This window comes from Lissotriton vulgaris, chromosome 9, assembly GCF_964263255.1.
Source record: "Lissotriton vulgaris chromosome 9, aLisVul1.2, whole genome shotgun sequence".
In the NCBI taxonomy this organism is placed as follows: Eukaryota; Metazoa; Chordata; class Amphibia; order Caudata; family Salamandridae; genus Lissotriton; species Lissotriton vulgaris.
The window spans coordinates 608540744-608555044 of NC_141697.1; the positions used below are offsets into that span (position 1 = coordinate 608540744).

General features: G+C 44.0%; 1 protein-coding gene across 1 annotated transcript in view; it reads right to left on the bottom strand.

The window, feature by feature from the left end:
* SPTBN4 (spectrin beta, non-erythrocytic 4) overlaps positions 1-14301 on the bottom strand; it is a 1634043-nt gene that overhangs the window by 1114003 nt on the left and 505739 nt on the right. Inside the window, exon 16 of the mRNA XM_086938242.1 lies at positions 8026-8782. Coding sequence (XP_086794368.1) covers positions 8026-8782 — 757 coding nt within the window. The remainder of the gene's footprint in view (positions 1-8025; positions 8783-14301) is intronic.

A 14301-nucleotide genomic window follows, 5' to 3' on the forward strand; every position in this document is an offset into this window, starting at 1 on the left:
TTAAGCCCCACCACTGTTATATGTCATCAGCCACCACTGGGAGCCACCATAACTCCGATTTCTACTGCACGTCGAGTATGAGGGAGAGAATGTACAGAGCTCTGCTCTTAACCCATTAGCTGCTTTTTTTCATAGATTTTCAGTTAGAAAATCTTCCCTGGATATCTTGTTCAAGATCAGCAGCGCTTTACTACCCACTAGAAAGTTGTTTCTGGGATTTTTTGGCAGGGAACATCAAGCTCTAACGAACTGGCAAGCGTGGATGACAGCTGGCTCCATGTCTCAGCCCTCTGTGGAAGAAATACTTCTCTTCATAAAATGGCATCGTTGGCTGCGACAATCCTTCAACTACAATCATAAGATCCGTTAGGAAATTTGCCTCTAAGGAATCTCCCTCTTCAGGGGATGATTCAGTGAGGACCTTCAGCGCCCTACAAAATGGCGTGAAATGAAATGTTACCACACAACACAAAAGCCACATAACATTAGAAAAAAACACCAGATACACATGCTGTTTAAGACTGGATTATCACAAAATATTGACAGCAGATGTTTCACTGCCTGCAGAATGTTCAGTTCTACAGGGTTATGTTTTCTGACTACATTCTGGGTACAATAAAACCCACCAAAATTATCGGCTGCAATGCCTAGCTACATGACACAGCACACGATAATGCGCTAAGAACAGTTGGAATTTATACAAAAATTAACTTAGCTTGAGATATCCAAATACCCGGAAGCAGCCCAGGCCACAGCACACTAACACAACTGATCATGAGATGCCACCAAGGTGGTGTGGAAAAGGGGAAACGGACACTACAACGCGGCCGTTTCCACGCATAACTTAACCATGCATGCATAACAACGCATGGGTGGTTACAACGAGTAGCCTTTACCACGCACACCTTTACTACGAAATAGGTAGTAAAGGCATGTGTGTTAAAGGCTACAAATAAAAAAAGGGGCTTGGGTGGCTCTCCCCCCCCCCAAAAAAGTGTGAAAAAAACAGGGGGCTTGGGGGGTTACCCCCCCCGGGAAAAAACGCACCGGTTGAAGTGTTTATGTGGAGGGAATCGGGAGGCAATCTGCGTCGTTAGAGGGAACGGAAAGACACTTCCGTTTCCTCTTAACGACATGCGACGTCAACACGGAAGAACATTGAGAAGAGACGACGTGGAGAGGTAAGGGAAATATTAGGTTTAAGAAAAAAAAGAACAGCTGTCCGATGTAAGGGTTAAGGGCAGGGTAGGGGTATTTGTAAGAAGGGTTTAAGGGTGGAGGAATAACCTTTACCAAGAGCATGCCTTACCATGCATGAATTTACAAGAAAATCGTTGTAAAAGTATGCGTGGAAAAGGAATATTCGTGGTAAAGGTTATGCGTGGGAAAGGCATTCTGTTGTAACGCATGCGTGAAAAAGGCATGCTTTACAACGGAATGCGTTGTAACATCATACAACCGTTTGGATGACAGCTTCCAAAAATTCTGTCGCATTACAATTATCTATGTTTTTGTTAAATTATCCCCTAGTTTGCATTACTTTGTTACAGTTTATATCCAAGCTCGCAAAGGCTTATTGGGTTACCCATTTTTTTAATCATTACTGTTATTGTACGCACTTACAAGAATAGATTGCTCACATACGTGACCCAAGGGCGTGCAATGTGGAATTTACCTTTGTGAATCAGGCCCATGATATTCAGTAGCTAACACGTGCTGTAGACATACTCTGCATGGATTTTGGGGACAATGATCTGGATGGTACTCTCACAGTTTGGCCTGGCACACTAACACTTTAACCACTCGGGAGATGCAGCCACTTCACGACACAAATACATACCTTTGTATTAAAAGCCTATATACAACGATCATCTATGGAAAACGTCTAAACAATCATTGTGATGGAAATATAAAATATATCAGAATATGTACATAATGTTTTGACTGATGAATTTTCAGGCGTTGATCATACCTGTTTATGTATATATTATGACTGTTTAGTGCGAATGATGATTGGATGTGGTGTGTATGTGGCTTGTTCTAGTTTTAATGATGAAATACGGAATATATCATTATCAATAAATAATTATTTTTGTACTTTTCAATATATATGTGTCTTTGTCTCTCCTGGTACAGGAACTGCATTGGTTTATTGTGATTTTCTGAAGTTGCCCAAGGAATTTACGCTGTGTATTATTTCCATGCATAGAGGAACTTCCCAATAGTAGCAGGGGGCCCTTTATATTTACACTCATTTAAACGCACTAACACTTTAAGACCACTTAGGCCTCGCAAACTCAGAGCAAGCACCTAGTACCGAACGTTTGCGGGGGTAGCAGTTTGTGCTTGTTAATCAACCCATACCCGCTTCACTGGGATTGGATCCAGCATCAGTGGTAACATCAAACACTGCGTCTAGTTAACTCTTAAGAGTAGAAAAGGGAATTAAATGTATACATTGCTCATCATCACCTCCATCAACAATATCATTCCACGCAGAGCTAGGTGCAGCAGAAACTGCGACTATTGCGAGACTGAGGATCCCACCTGGCCCTGCACCGCTGCTGAGATTTGCGATTATGTGTCAGGTTTTGGGGTAAGACACCACACAGGAGAGTGATGACACATGCCACATTGAAGAGATAAAACATTGCAGTGGAGACTACAATCATGGAAGTCAATAGCTTCCATGAACTTCCACAAACACGTCGCCCTAGCCACCAGAGGACTGGTAGTTGTTCTGCAAAGGGTTAATGTATGCAGAAGACCAGAGTCTTGTAACAAAGCTTGTTTGAGCTTCCTCGCTTGACAATAGAGTACGCAGTGGTGATTCCTTTCCCACACCGTTATTGTTTTTCTCCTTTTTCATCATCGATGCTTCAACTCATACTAGGCACGCTGCCTCAAGTACTTCTATAGTACTTGCCTATTATAGAACCCTTCCTGCATTGTCTGATCTGCACTGTCTTCGACTTTCTCTCTTGACAGTGAGTCGTACTGTACTTCTGTGTTGCTGTGCTATGCTGTATCTCAGAGAGTCCAGTCCAGGTCTTCTACCAACCACTCTGCTGGAAACAAGTCTCTCTCTCTCTCTCTCTCGCTCTCTCAGCCGCTCACTCTAAACCCACGCCCCTCTTCTCGTTTTAAGAATCAGGTGTTTCCTACTTTCCTGGAGCAGGATACAGGTAGTCTGATCAGGAGAAGGCAAGAATAATGTTGCTGTCCTTTGGCAAGAGTTTTAAGGGTTATGACAATCTCAGCGATCAAGCGTATCCCTTGCTACCAGAGATTCTCTGGACTGACCCTTCTGGGGTGCCTTTCATTGAACCTGAACATGTCATTTTATTTGTTGCATGATAGAATGATAGTGAACATTTACACACCTGCTAGAGTCTCATCTTGGCTTGCTCCGAGTTGAAGTGAAGCATCTGACACAGTAGTGGACAGAAAGAGTGAAATCAAGCCTAATGTAATGTGTGTGCTTATTTGATATCAATCACCTGGTGTCAAATCTACAGTTTACATCACAGCACACAAGTCTGTCAGCCCCACCTCAAAATAATGCACAGCTCCCCAATGTTGTGTTACTGCCCAACAAGTGATCAGTACATTGCTATCGATAAGACTGACATACCTTGCAACAAATACTCAGGGGTGTAGCTCAGTCAGTGAGATTCTGGGGGTGAGAATCTCAAACAGCCCAACTAAAAAAGCAAGGGTCCGCAGGATGAAGGAGTAAGATAACTAATGTTCGAATTAGACTGTTCATATGAGGAACAGGGTCAGTACTGATTTGCATTAGGTGGGCCTCAGTCTAGAATTAGTGACAAAGTGGGAAAAAACGTGGCTTGGAATGCTACCCAAAGCAATTGCCAATGGTTAGACTATTTGCAAACATTTGTGTCATCACCTTTTGGGTGTTGATTTCCAGTAGAATGCCTGGAAACTCAGACTGGTGAGGTTTTCCACCCCTATTACTGCCAATCTTTGTGAATTCCAACCAGTAGAACATTTGTGCCCATTCAAGGAGTACTTCTTTCGGTGCAGATTTACTACTTTCTTGATAAACTGGTCACTATATATATTTAAGTTCTGGATCCCAAAATTAATATGTTAAAACATATGAGGGAAAAAGAATACCTAGAAAAACCAAGACATACAGACCCAGCTCAGAGCCAGACCCATTTACTAAGTCAGGAATGCATTTATTTGGGGAGTGTCACATCCCAAACACCTCCCTGAAGCTACACCCTAAAAATTTCCGAACAAGCTGTTCATTATCACCCACACCAAACACGCCTGTCTACCTAAAGCTCAAAACAATTCAACATTTCTCTCTTTTGTGATCAAGTAAGAATCCAATGCAGGTTGATCATGGTACGGGGAAGCACCAGGCTCCAAATCCTGAAAAACCTGTTCCAAAATCCCAACTAAAAATAAAAAATATTTTAAAAATTATATTCTGAAATACAAAATCCTTAGTCTGAGTCTTTCCTTTTGTGCAATAGAACTTTAAAAATACTTTTAAAAAGATTTAATTCACCTAGTCAAACCACAAAATGTACACTTATTTAATTTCTATCTAGAATATCCTTTAAGGAAAATCACCCCAGCAGCATCTCGTCCCAATATAAAATGAATTAACAGCCAACAGCAAATATCTGCTTCTATAGGTCTTTCCTCTGGAAAGTTTGGAACCTACAGATTGCAGGAGTATTTTACAGCTTTAAGAATTGTTATGCTGGCATTCATAAGCCACATTTTTTAAAGTCTAACATAAGTAGAACAACATGGAAAATATGGTTGCTTGGAGTTAATCGAAACAAAATCGACTTGGCCCAATTGAAAAACCAAATTATGAAAAATGTATTATTGGATTGCCTATTTGAGGCCATACAATGATCTAACACAGCAGTCCTTCACCTTTTTTTTTACTTCTGTGGACCCTTATTGAATGATTACTTGAATCCGGGGACCCCCACTGAGTCATTATTGGAAGGTGGGGACCCCAGGCCCAAGCAATTCCTATGATTTGAACCTCAAAACAATGCAAAAAAATACAAAAACAAGTATACACCAAACAAATGCTCAAATGTTTTGTTTGGTTCACTATCAAATATATATTACGTTTTCACAACTTCAGTTTTGTTTCTTCAATTGAATATATTTTATAAATTTTAAAGTATTCATTTTAATATTATTTAATTTTGTAACAGTCAAGGATCACCTTAGTAGACCTTGTGGACCCCCATGGGTCCTTGGACCACAGGTTAAGAACCACTGATCTAACCAGCCTGTGAATTCTAATTAAATCCTTTAATCAAGAACCTCGCATCCCACCAAATGTCAGCTAGTATTTGGTCATAAAGGTTTGTTCTCGATAGAATCCAAAACGACTCTGATTTCAGTTATCTGGAAATTGATTTATCATGGGTTTCCACAAATATGAATGCAGCACTGTAGTTATTTGTGTAAACATAATTCAGAAACATGCAAGACAATGACAATATAATTAGAGGCGTAGAATTCTCCATATTGCTTTTGTGGAAAATATGTGAAAGTTCAGCAAAATTATGCATAATTACAATCCAACGCAAATCCATCATTTTGTGCTATATTTTAGGTGCAAATTCGTCCTTGCATCAATTTTTGATGCGTTGACAGTAAATAAATAACATGGCGTAATTTCAGGAATTTTGCGTAGTAATAGTAACCATAATGCAATATTCCCAAAATAACTTTCATTACTCCAGCGTAATTTACATTCTGCCTGGGCCTAAATAGAATGATAGATTAAAGAGAAAAAGGGTTCAATTTTATGGTAAATCTGCTTTTCTAACAATTAAAGTGCAGGTATTTAGTACCTGGCAGTATCTGTCACTTGAAAGCACTGGATGTATCGACTGCGAGGGGGACTCGTTTTATGCTCTTCATATGCATATTTAAAACTGTATGACCAGATGATTAAGCCCACATAACTAAATTTCGAGACTATAGGTAGAGATGGGCAAGATTGCAAATTCACGTGGTGTGCTGGGCCAGGGATCTGGCTTTTCTCCAAGAGCAAAGGGGCGAGCCGAGCCATCAAAAGATTTGACATGGATATGATACAGCAAACATCATGTAAAATCCTAATAAAGGCTGTTTCAAATTAAACATATGTTTCTGGAATTATGTGTTTCACATTAGTACATTAGGCAGTAAGTAACTAGCCCGTCTTTGCTGACTGCACCCAGGGATTATTATGTGTCATATTGTGATCTTTATGTTATACCGATTACAGCAATTGATTTTATGCTTCAGCACTGTAGCACATTGCATCCCTTGCTGTTTACCAATTTAACCCTGGAAACAGCAACGGTTGTCCTTTTATTGATTTGTATAGTTGATTTTAGTATACTATCTGTGTGATTTGTCCTTTTTATTGTTTAATTAACTTGATTGTACCTTTGATGAAATGTCTTTTTTTTTTAAATGTTTGCTTTTATGGCTTTTAGTGGCCGAAGAGAGTACCTTTTGGCCTTGACATTAGGTTGTATCACTGCACTGCTATTTGTTAAAATGAATAGTTTTTAACATGAACTTCTTCGTGTCCTAAATGTCACTTTCACGAGCGAACTCAGAGAAGTCAGTCAGTTTGTAATGTGACGTGTATATAGGGACAATTTTGTGGTTCCATCCAGAACTACATTATTGTCTCATAAACCATACACAAGTTGAGATTCTTATGTGGCACAGATCAAAAGGGAATCCCGTAAGTGAATCTCAGATCAGACAGTCCGTTTACTTAAGGCACAATCAACTACAGTTATTTGCCTTGGATCACGTAATTTGTTCAAGTGGAGAAGGTCGGATTTGAGCCTAGGTTTCCTGGAAACACATTCTGCAGTTCAGCTGCTAGATGAATTATATTGTCTCTCTTTTTCACCACCAATAGATAACCTTTTGAATTTGTTTGATGGCCTACATTGGTACACTATGTTCAATAAATATATCACATTAGTTCAAACTGACATTAAATATCTATAAAATGACTTTCTTGGAAAAAGTGCAAAGTGTAAGCATGATGTAAGGCTGGATTTTATTTTTTGTCTTAATATCATTGCCTTCTTCAAAGACTATAGACGGAGAAGGTCAACCAGCAGCGGTCCGTGCAGGTAAGAGCGGTGGTGCCCAGTGGGGGATTTCGGCGGATAATGACGAGGGGAAATTAAATAAATAATAAATGTTCCCTCATCATCGTCCGTCGAAATCCTTACCCACCGGTCCCCACCGCTCTTACCTGCACAGGCCGCGGCTGAGGTCAGCATCTCAATGACAGCCTTTGCATTGATTAGCAAAACGAAGAGGACTCTCACATCTTGCAGAGCTTTCTCTTGATTACAGCTCTTGAGTGAGAAACATGCAAATTGCAGCTCGGCTGCTGACAGTCACACAGATCAGAAAAACATCTATTTAGATGTCATGTTCGGAGTTCAGCTGTTCTGAGTTTAGCTGGTTTTGGCTTTTAAAAAGGTGTTGCCTGGAATGCTCGGTTCAGCTTTATTTTGGCTCTCCAGGGCCCATGGAACAATGGCCGATCCAGAGCTAGACCGTGAACTTGAGCCAGGCTTGAGCCTTGGGTGGCTTGAAAATCTCTAACCAGTAGTGGGACCCAAACTGATGGAACCCCCCGACAGAATGTGATGGGGGCCCTCAAGTCTCTAATAGGTTACAGATATTCATTGTCCTTGGGCTGAATGGAGCCTCATCTGGAATGTTGGGGTCCCCTGGAGGATTGGGGGTCCCCTAAAGGGAATGGGGTTCCTCCCTGCACAGCAGAACTTGCAGGAACCTGGCTTACGCCCCTGTCTCTAATTGTAATAAAATGTGAGTTAAGTACGGCATTACTTTTTGAGTGACCTCGAAATGACATGTTTCCGATGGAATTCTTCTATATGAAATAAAAGATAGTACATACTGATGATATTGAAAGCAACTTCCTCAAAACTAACAGTACTACAAATACATCATTATGCTAATTACCTGATTGTTTAGGCAGGCCTCAGCTTGTTTAACATCTCTCAAAAAAAGGTGAAATATATGGGACTGGACCAGAACCTCTCGCCGACTCTCCCACATCTGCAACAGCTTATTCCAGCCAACATCAAGCTTTTGAAGCCATTGTTGAAGAGACAGGTATGGGATGTCAGCCTCCTCCAGGGCTAGCAAGTCGTGCACCGCTTGGATCTTGTTGTAATCTTCCTCATAGTGGTTAATGTCCTCCTTTAGGGCGGCATGTTGGTTGAGAAGCTTCTCAGCCTCCACCAAGTTGTTGGGCAGCTCTTCCGAGGCTACGGCTGTTTGGGTCTTCACTAACCAGGTCAAGAAGTTGTCCAGATCCTGAATGAACTGCTGTAGCCGAGTGGCCACAGTAAGCGAGTCCTCACAGCCCTGCAAGGTACGTTTTAAGGCCTCCCACTCTTCACTAATTTGCTCAAATTGTAGGAGGATTTCCATTGCTTGGGCCGGATGAGTGTTGGCCAGAGCCTCTGCATCTTGCTGGAGCTCAATCAGCTTTGGCGCAATGGCCACCAAGGCAGCTTCCATGGTAGAGAGCTTTCGCTGCAGGGACAGAACACCCCCCATATCGCTGCTGTTGTACTGTGTAGATTCAATGGCTTTTCGCTTCTCCCGGATCTGAGTCTTGGTCTCATTGCACTCCAGCAAATAGTTCTGGATCCGGAGGATAGAGTTCAGGTTGTCCTTCTTCTGCTCCACAAGTTCCACAATGCGGTTCCACCTAAAAATCACAATCACAAATGGTACTGAAACATGGATCTCATTCAATAAACGAGTGATTACAGGCTTCACATTACATAAATGTACAAACTGTTTTTTGCGTGATCTTTTAACATTCAGTACACATGTTCCCCAAAACACAAGGAGTCATGAGTAATATAGATTTGTTTTCACTGCATTTTGCTTTTCATTTTGCTTTGATTTATTGAGCACAGCAGAAAAGGAAAGAGAGGTGTAATGGCAGAAAGCTATTGCAGAAACAACTATGTTTTCAGTGTTCTGTGAAATATAATTCTTATCGGGCGATGGGTTCCAAAAATAAACTATCTCGGAGAGAAAAATTTGATGCCTATGAATGCACCCGGTCAGAGGTATATCCAGAAGCATTGCAGTAGATGAATGAAGGCTAGAGAGCAGTTGATATAAACTCAATACACACAGTTCTCCAGCATTGGATCTTATATTATTTCACATGCTTGAAATGTTCCATAGTTGAGCTGGGAATCCTTGTAACCTTCAAACAGCAGTGTTTATCAAAAATGGCCCAAAGAGCAAGGGACACTGTCACTTTATTAGGCAGTCAGCATCAGCAGTAGACCCAGACTTCAGCAAATGGGAAGAAAGCATCCTGAACCCAACACTCGTATTTCTTATGTACTCTGTGTGAAAGAGAGTCCTTCAGAGCTCTATTATGTCTTTAATTATGTAATGCATTTTTTCTTCACTTCCTTGAAAATGTTACCATCCACACTGGCACACACTCTCAGTGTTTAATTTCCCTTAGACTTTGGTTAAGTGGAAAGTGAGTTTTTGACATGGAAGATTCTCAGAAGAAAGCGCTGATCAGAGCCTGCAAACCTTGGGGTAGGAAAACATTTTACAAGGAACACCCCCACAAATAATGCATATGAACAAGTTACTTACCTTCGGTAACACCTTATCTGGTAGAGACAATACCTAGCTACAGATTCCTTATCTTTTAATTTTCCCCATTGTCAGACTGGATCCGGAAGATTTTTTGTGAGCAGTACCCAAGCACGTTGGTAGGTGGCGTTGGTTAGCTACGCATGGCGTCACCTGTGTTGGAAGGGATGTCGACGTCACCTATATAGGTGCCACCTCGGGGTGCTGATGTTAGTTACTTTTCACGACTTTCCACGCCAGAAGTGTGGAGCCATGAAGTGCACTGAAACTGGTATGTCCAAACTAGGGCCCAGAAAGGTATCAGTCCTGACCCTAGAAATGTGTTCGCAGTGTGGGGAGGATGGGTGGCTCAATAAGGAATCTGCGGCTAGATATTGTCTCTACCAGATTAGGCGTTACCGAAGGTACGTAACTTGTTCATCTAATAGAGACATCTAGCTGCAGATACCTTACCTTTGAATAGATACCCAAGCAAAACCATCCCTGGAGGTGGGTCTGCAGACAAATTGAAACTAAGAAGCCCTGCAGGACTGAACGGGTAGGGTGCCCACCCCTGCGGACCTAACTGTCCAGGCAGAAATGCTTGGTAAACGTGTGCAGGGTTGCCCACATTGCTGCCTGACAGATGTCCAGGACTAGAACTCCACTGGCTAAAGCAGTGCTCGCTGCCTTAGCTCTGGTGGAATGGGCTCTTAAGCCTTCAGGGGGATGCTTCTTTATCAGTGTGTAGCAGATCTTGATGCAGGGAATGACTCATCGAGAGATGGTCCATTTTTGCACTGTCGACATACCCCACGAAGAGTTGGTTGTTCAACTCTCGTGTGCGGTCAAGTTAGAACAACAACGCTCTTTTTGGGTCAAGATGGTGGAGTCGCTCCTCTTCTCTACAGGGGTGTGGAGGAGGGTAGAAAGTAGGCAAGTTGACAGATTGGCCAACATGAAATGGTGCTATCACTTTTAGCAGGAAGGAGGCCCTAGAGCGCTTCACACCAGTTTGTCAGGAAAAACTGATAGGGAGGGAGGCTGGGATGATAAAGCCTGTAGTTCACTTACTTTCATGGCCTATGTACTCGCCACAGGAAAGAATGTTTTGATGGTGAGCAGCCTGAGGGGGCAATTGTGTTAAGGCTCGAAGGTAGAACACATCAGAAATGTGAGAACCAAATTAAGGTCCTACTGAGACATAATGAAAGGGGAAGGTGGGAACATATATACAACACCTTTGAGAAATCTATTTACAATGGGACATTTAAATAAAGAGGGTTGGTCAAGCAGCTGCAATACGGCAGACAAGACAGGAAGATACCCTTTCAGAGTGCCAAGAGCAGAGACCTGCTAGGCAAAGGTCAAAATAAAAAGTAATATATCAAAAAGGGAGGCAGAAAGGGTCTGAGCTCCACTTGAGACAAAAAGCTTCTACAAGCAAGAGCCGCCTTGGAAAATGTAGCGCACAAAACTGCTGATGTTGTGCACCTCGGCAAAGGCGAACAGATCTTACCAAGGCTCTCCCCAGTGCTGAGAGAGACCTAGATGCCCTTCATGATCTGCCCTTCATGATCTGCTAGGCACTGACGGCTGAGTTCTGTCCACCCTGGCAGTCAGGGAATTTGAAAGGTGCTGAACCATCAAGGATATGCTTTGCTGTTCCAGCCAAGTCCAGAGACGCAGGGCCTCTTGACAAAGGGTCCACGACCCCACCCGCCCTATTTGTTGCAGTACCACATGGCAGTGGTCTTGTTCATGAACACCTGCACTAGCCTTTTCTTGATGGAGAATGGAGATTAGAAAGGCTTTTAATGCCAGTCGGATTGCATGGAGTTTGAGCATGTTGATGTGGAGTCCGGATTCCGCCTGAGACCAGATTCTTTTGATCTCCACCTCTCCCAGATGACCAACCCATCCCAGGAGAGACACATCTGTCACTACTGTGAGATCTGGTTGGGTAAGGGAGAGGGGTCTGCCTCTGACCCAATCGTGGTTTGTTCGCTACCACTACAGATCCTTTGCAGTTCCCTCTGAGATCTGAACCATGTCAGAGAGATTTCCCTGATGCTAAGCCCAATGGTACTTCAGGCCCCACTGCAGAGCCCGCATATACCATCTGGCATGTCTCACTAGCAGGATGCAGGAGGCCATGAAGCCCAGCAGTCTCAGAGTAATTTTCACCAAAATCCAGGATAGAGGCTGAAACATTGGTATCATAGCCTGAATATGCTGGAATCGCCACTTGGGAGGATAAGCCTGAACCGGAATTGTGTCCTGAACAGCTCAGATGAAAGAAGCTTCTGAGAGGGAGTCAGGTGTGACTTCGGCATGCTGACAGTGAATACCAGCGAATGCAGGAGGCCCGTCACAGTCTGGAGGTGGAAGACAACAGCCTCGGGCAAGCCAACCTTTAGCAGCCAGTCATTGAGGTAGGGGAAGACTGGCACCCGTGATCTGCGCAGATGAGCTGCGATACTGCCATCACCTTGGTAAACACCCGAGGGGCACTGGTAAGGCCAAAAGGGAGCACAGTAAACTGAAGATGCTCGTGGCCTACTGTACACCACAGGTAATGCCGATGGCAGGCACGACAGGAATGTGAAAATAGTCCTCCTGCAAGTTCAATGTTACCATCCAGTCTCCTGGGTTCAGGGCAGACATGACCTGAGCCAATGTGAGCATCTTGAATTTCTCCTTTTTGAGGAAGTAGTTGAGGGCTTGGAGATCTAGGATAGGACGAAGACACTTGTCCTTTTTCAGGACCAGAAAGTAGTGAGAATAGCAACCACAGCAGACTTCTGGCAGCGGAACCCTCTCTATAGCTCCCTTGGCCAAGAGAGCCACGACTTCCTCGCGGAGCAGGGACAAATGATCCTCCTTCAGCCGGTCGTAAATTGGAGGCATGGAGGGAGGAGCAGTCTGATGTTATGTACTTCCAGTGGTGGAGGTGATAGTGGATCCTGCCACCAACTGGACGCCTATGACCTAAAAGGGAAAGATTAGGAAGGTTTGGAGGCTGCAGCTACATGGGGGTGTTGGCTGAACGAGACAGCTGACTACCCGGCCCATGAGGTCAGTATGAACTGCGCCCTTGTCCACGCAGAGGCTGGAAAGCTTTCAGGGCTCTGTGGCTGGAATAGGGTTGGCATGGTTGAAAGTCTCTTCTGTGGCCAAGAAAGGAGCGAAAGGTAGACCGAGGATAACGTGGGGCAGCTGAGAGGCCCAAGGACTTGCCATAGCCCGCGAGTCCTTAAATCGCTCCAGTGCCAAGTCGGCCTTGTCTCCGAAGAGATGTGTGCCATCTAATGGCATGTCCATGAGGGAAGACTGGACATTCCCTGAAAAGCCATATGTTCTCAGCCAGGCGTGGCATTGGAGGTCCACTGTTGACGAAACCGCTCTGCCCAGCGAGCCAGTAAGTAGGTCATGTCCAAGCCACAGCGTACAGTGAACTGTGTCTCGGGTCTCCTCGGCACTTGCACAATCGATTCCCACAGCGTGTGGGAATAACGGCTAAATAAGCATGCAGTGTTCACTGACTGCAATGCAAGGTTGGAGGAAAAAAACATTTTCTTTCCCAAGCTATCCAGCCTTTTGGATTCCCTGTTTGGAGGAGAGGCAGGGAATGTGCCAACCTAATGTGGAGGCATGGACCACCAAGCTCTCTGGGTTAGGGTGTTGGGTGAGGAAACTTAGGTCCCCTGAAGCGGGCGATGGCAGCAGGCAATGGTCCTATTCACAGGAGCCCGTTTTAGATTTGGACCAGGTCCCCAGAAGGACGTTAATGGGGGCTTTAATTAACATTGATTTTGATGTACTTTACGGCAGCATTTGAAAAGGTTGGCCATGAAGTGCGCATGCACCGGATAATGGCATGCAGGATTACAGGATCCATACTTTCATAGATATTATTTGTTCTTGAACAACCGGTCACAGGCTGCAAATGGGGGGTCATCTTTCCAGAGAAACAGCGCTTTCCTGCAAGGTCCCTCAGGGATCTGCGCTGTCCCCACTGCTGTTTAACATTTATTTATATCCTTTGATTGCAGCATTAGCACAGTTGGATTGCCAACTGTTTAACTATGCAGATGGCACCCAGCTGATTTTACAGATTGAGAGTTCCATGCAGGCACAGCTGAACATGCAGACTATTCTGAGGTGCACTGTGAACTGAAAGACAGCGAACTCTCTCAAAGTGAATTCATACAAGATCAAGGTTCCGGCTACCACCATGAAGGGAAATCCATGCATGGACATTTTTTTGCATGTCGAGGACCTCAGCTGCCCTCGGCACCACCCCTGCATATGTAGCTCCCTCCTCCGTAGCCAAGATAGGGGGAGTATCTGGGGACATGTACAGTCATATGTACACCAGTCCATATCCTGTTCATACTGGTATGCTAAAGGGTCCAGTGACACCTCACTTTCCTCCCGAGGCCTAGCCCTTCAGAATAGGTCTCACGCTCCGACCTAGGACGCGGGGTCCTGTGGGCGGTGGTCAACGCGGTTCCAACTCCATGTAGTCGGGTATCAGAATGGGACTGGCACTGCTGGTAGGAGCCGGCAGTGCCGTGGCCATCAGCGTCTGGACCAGTGCCAGGGAAAGTCGCA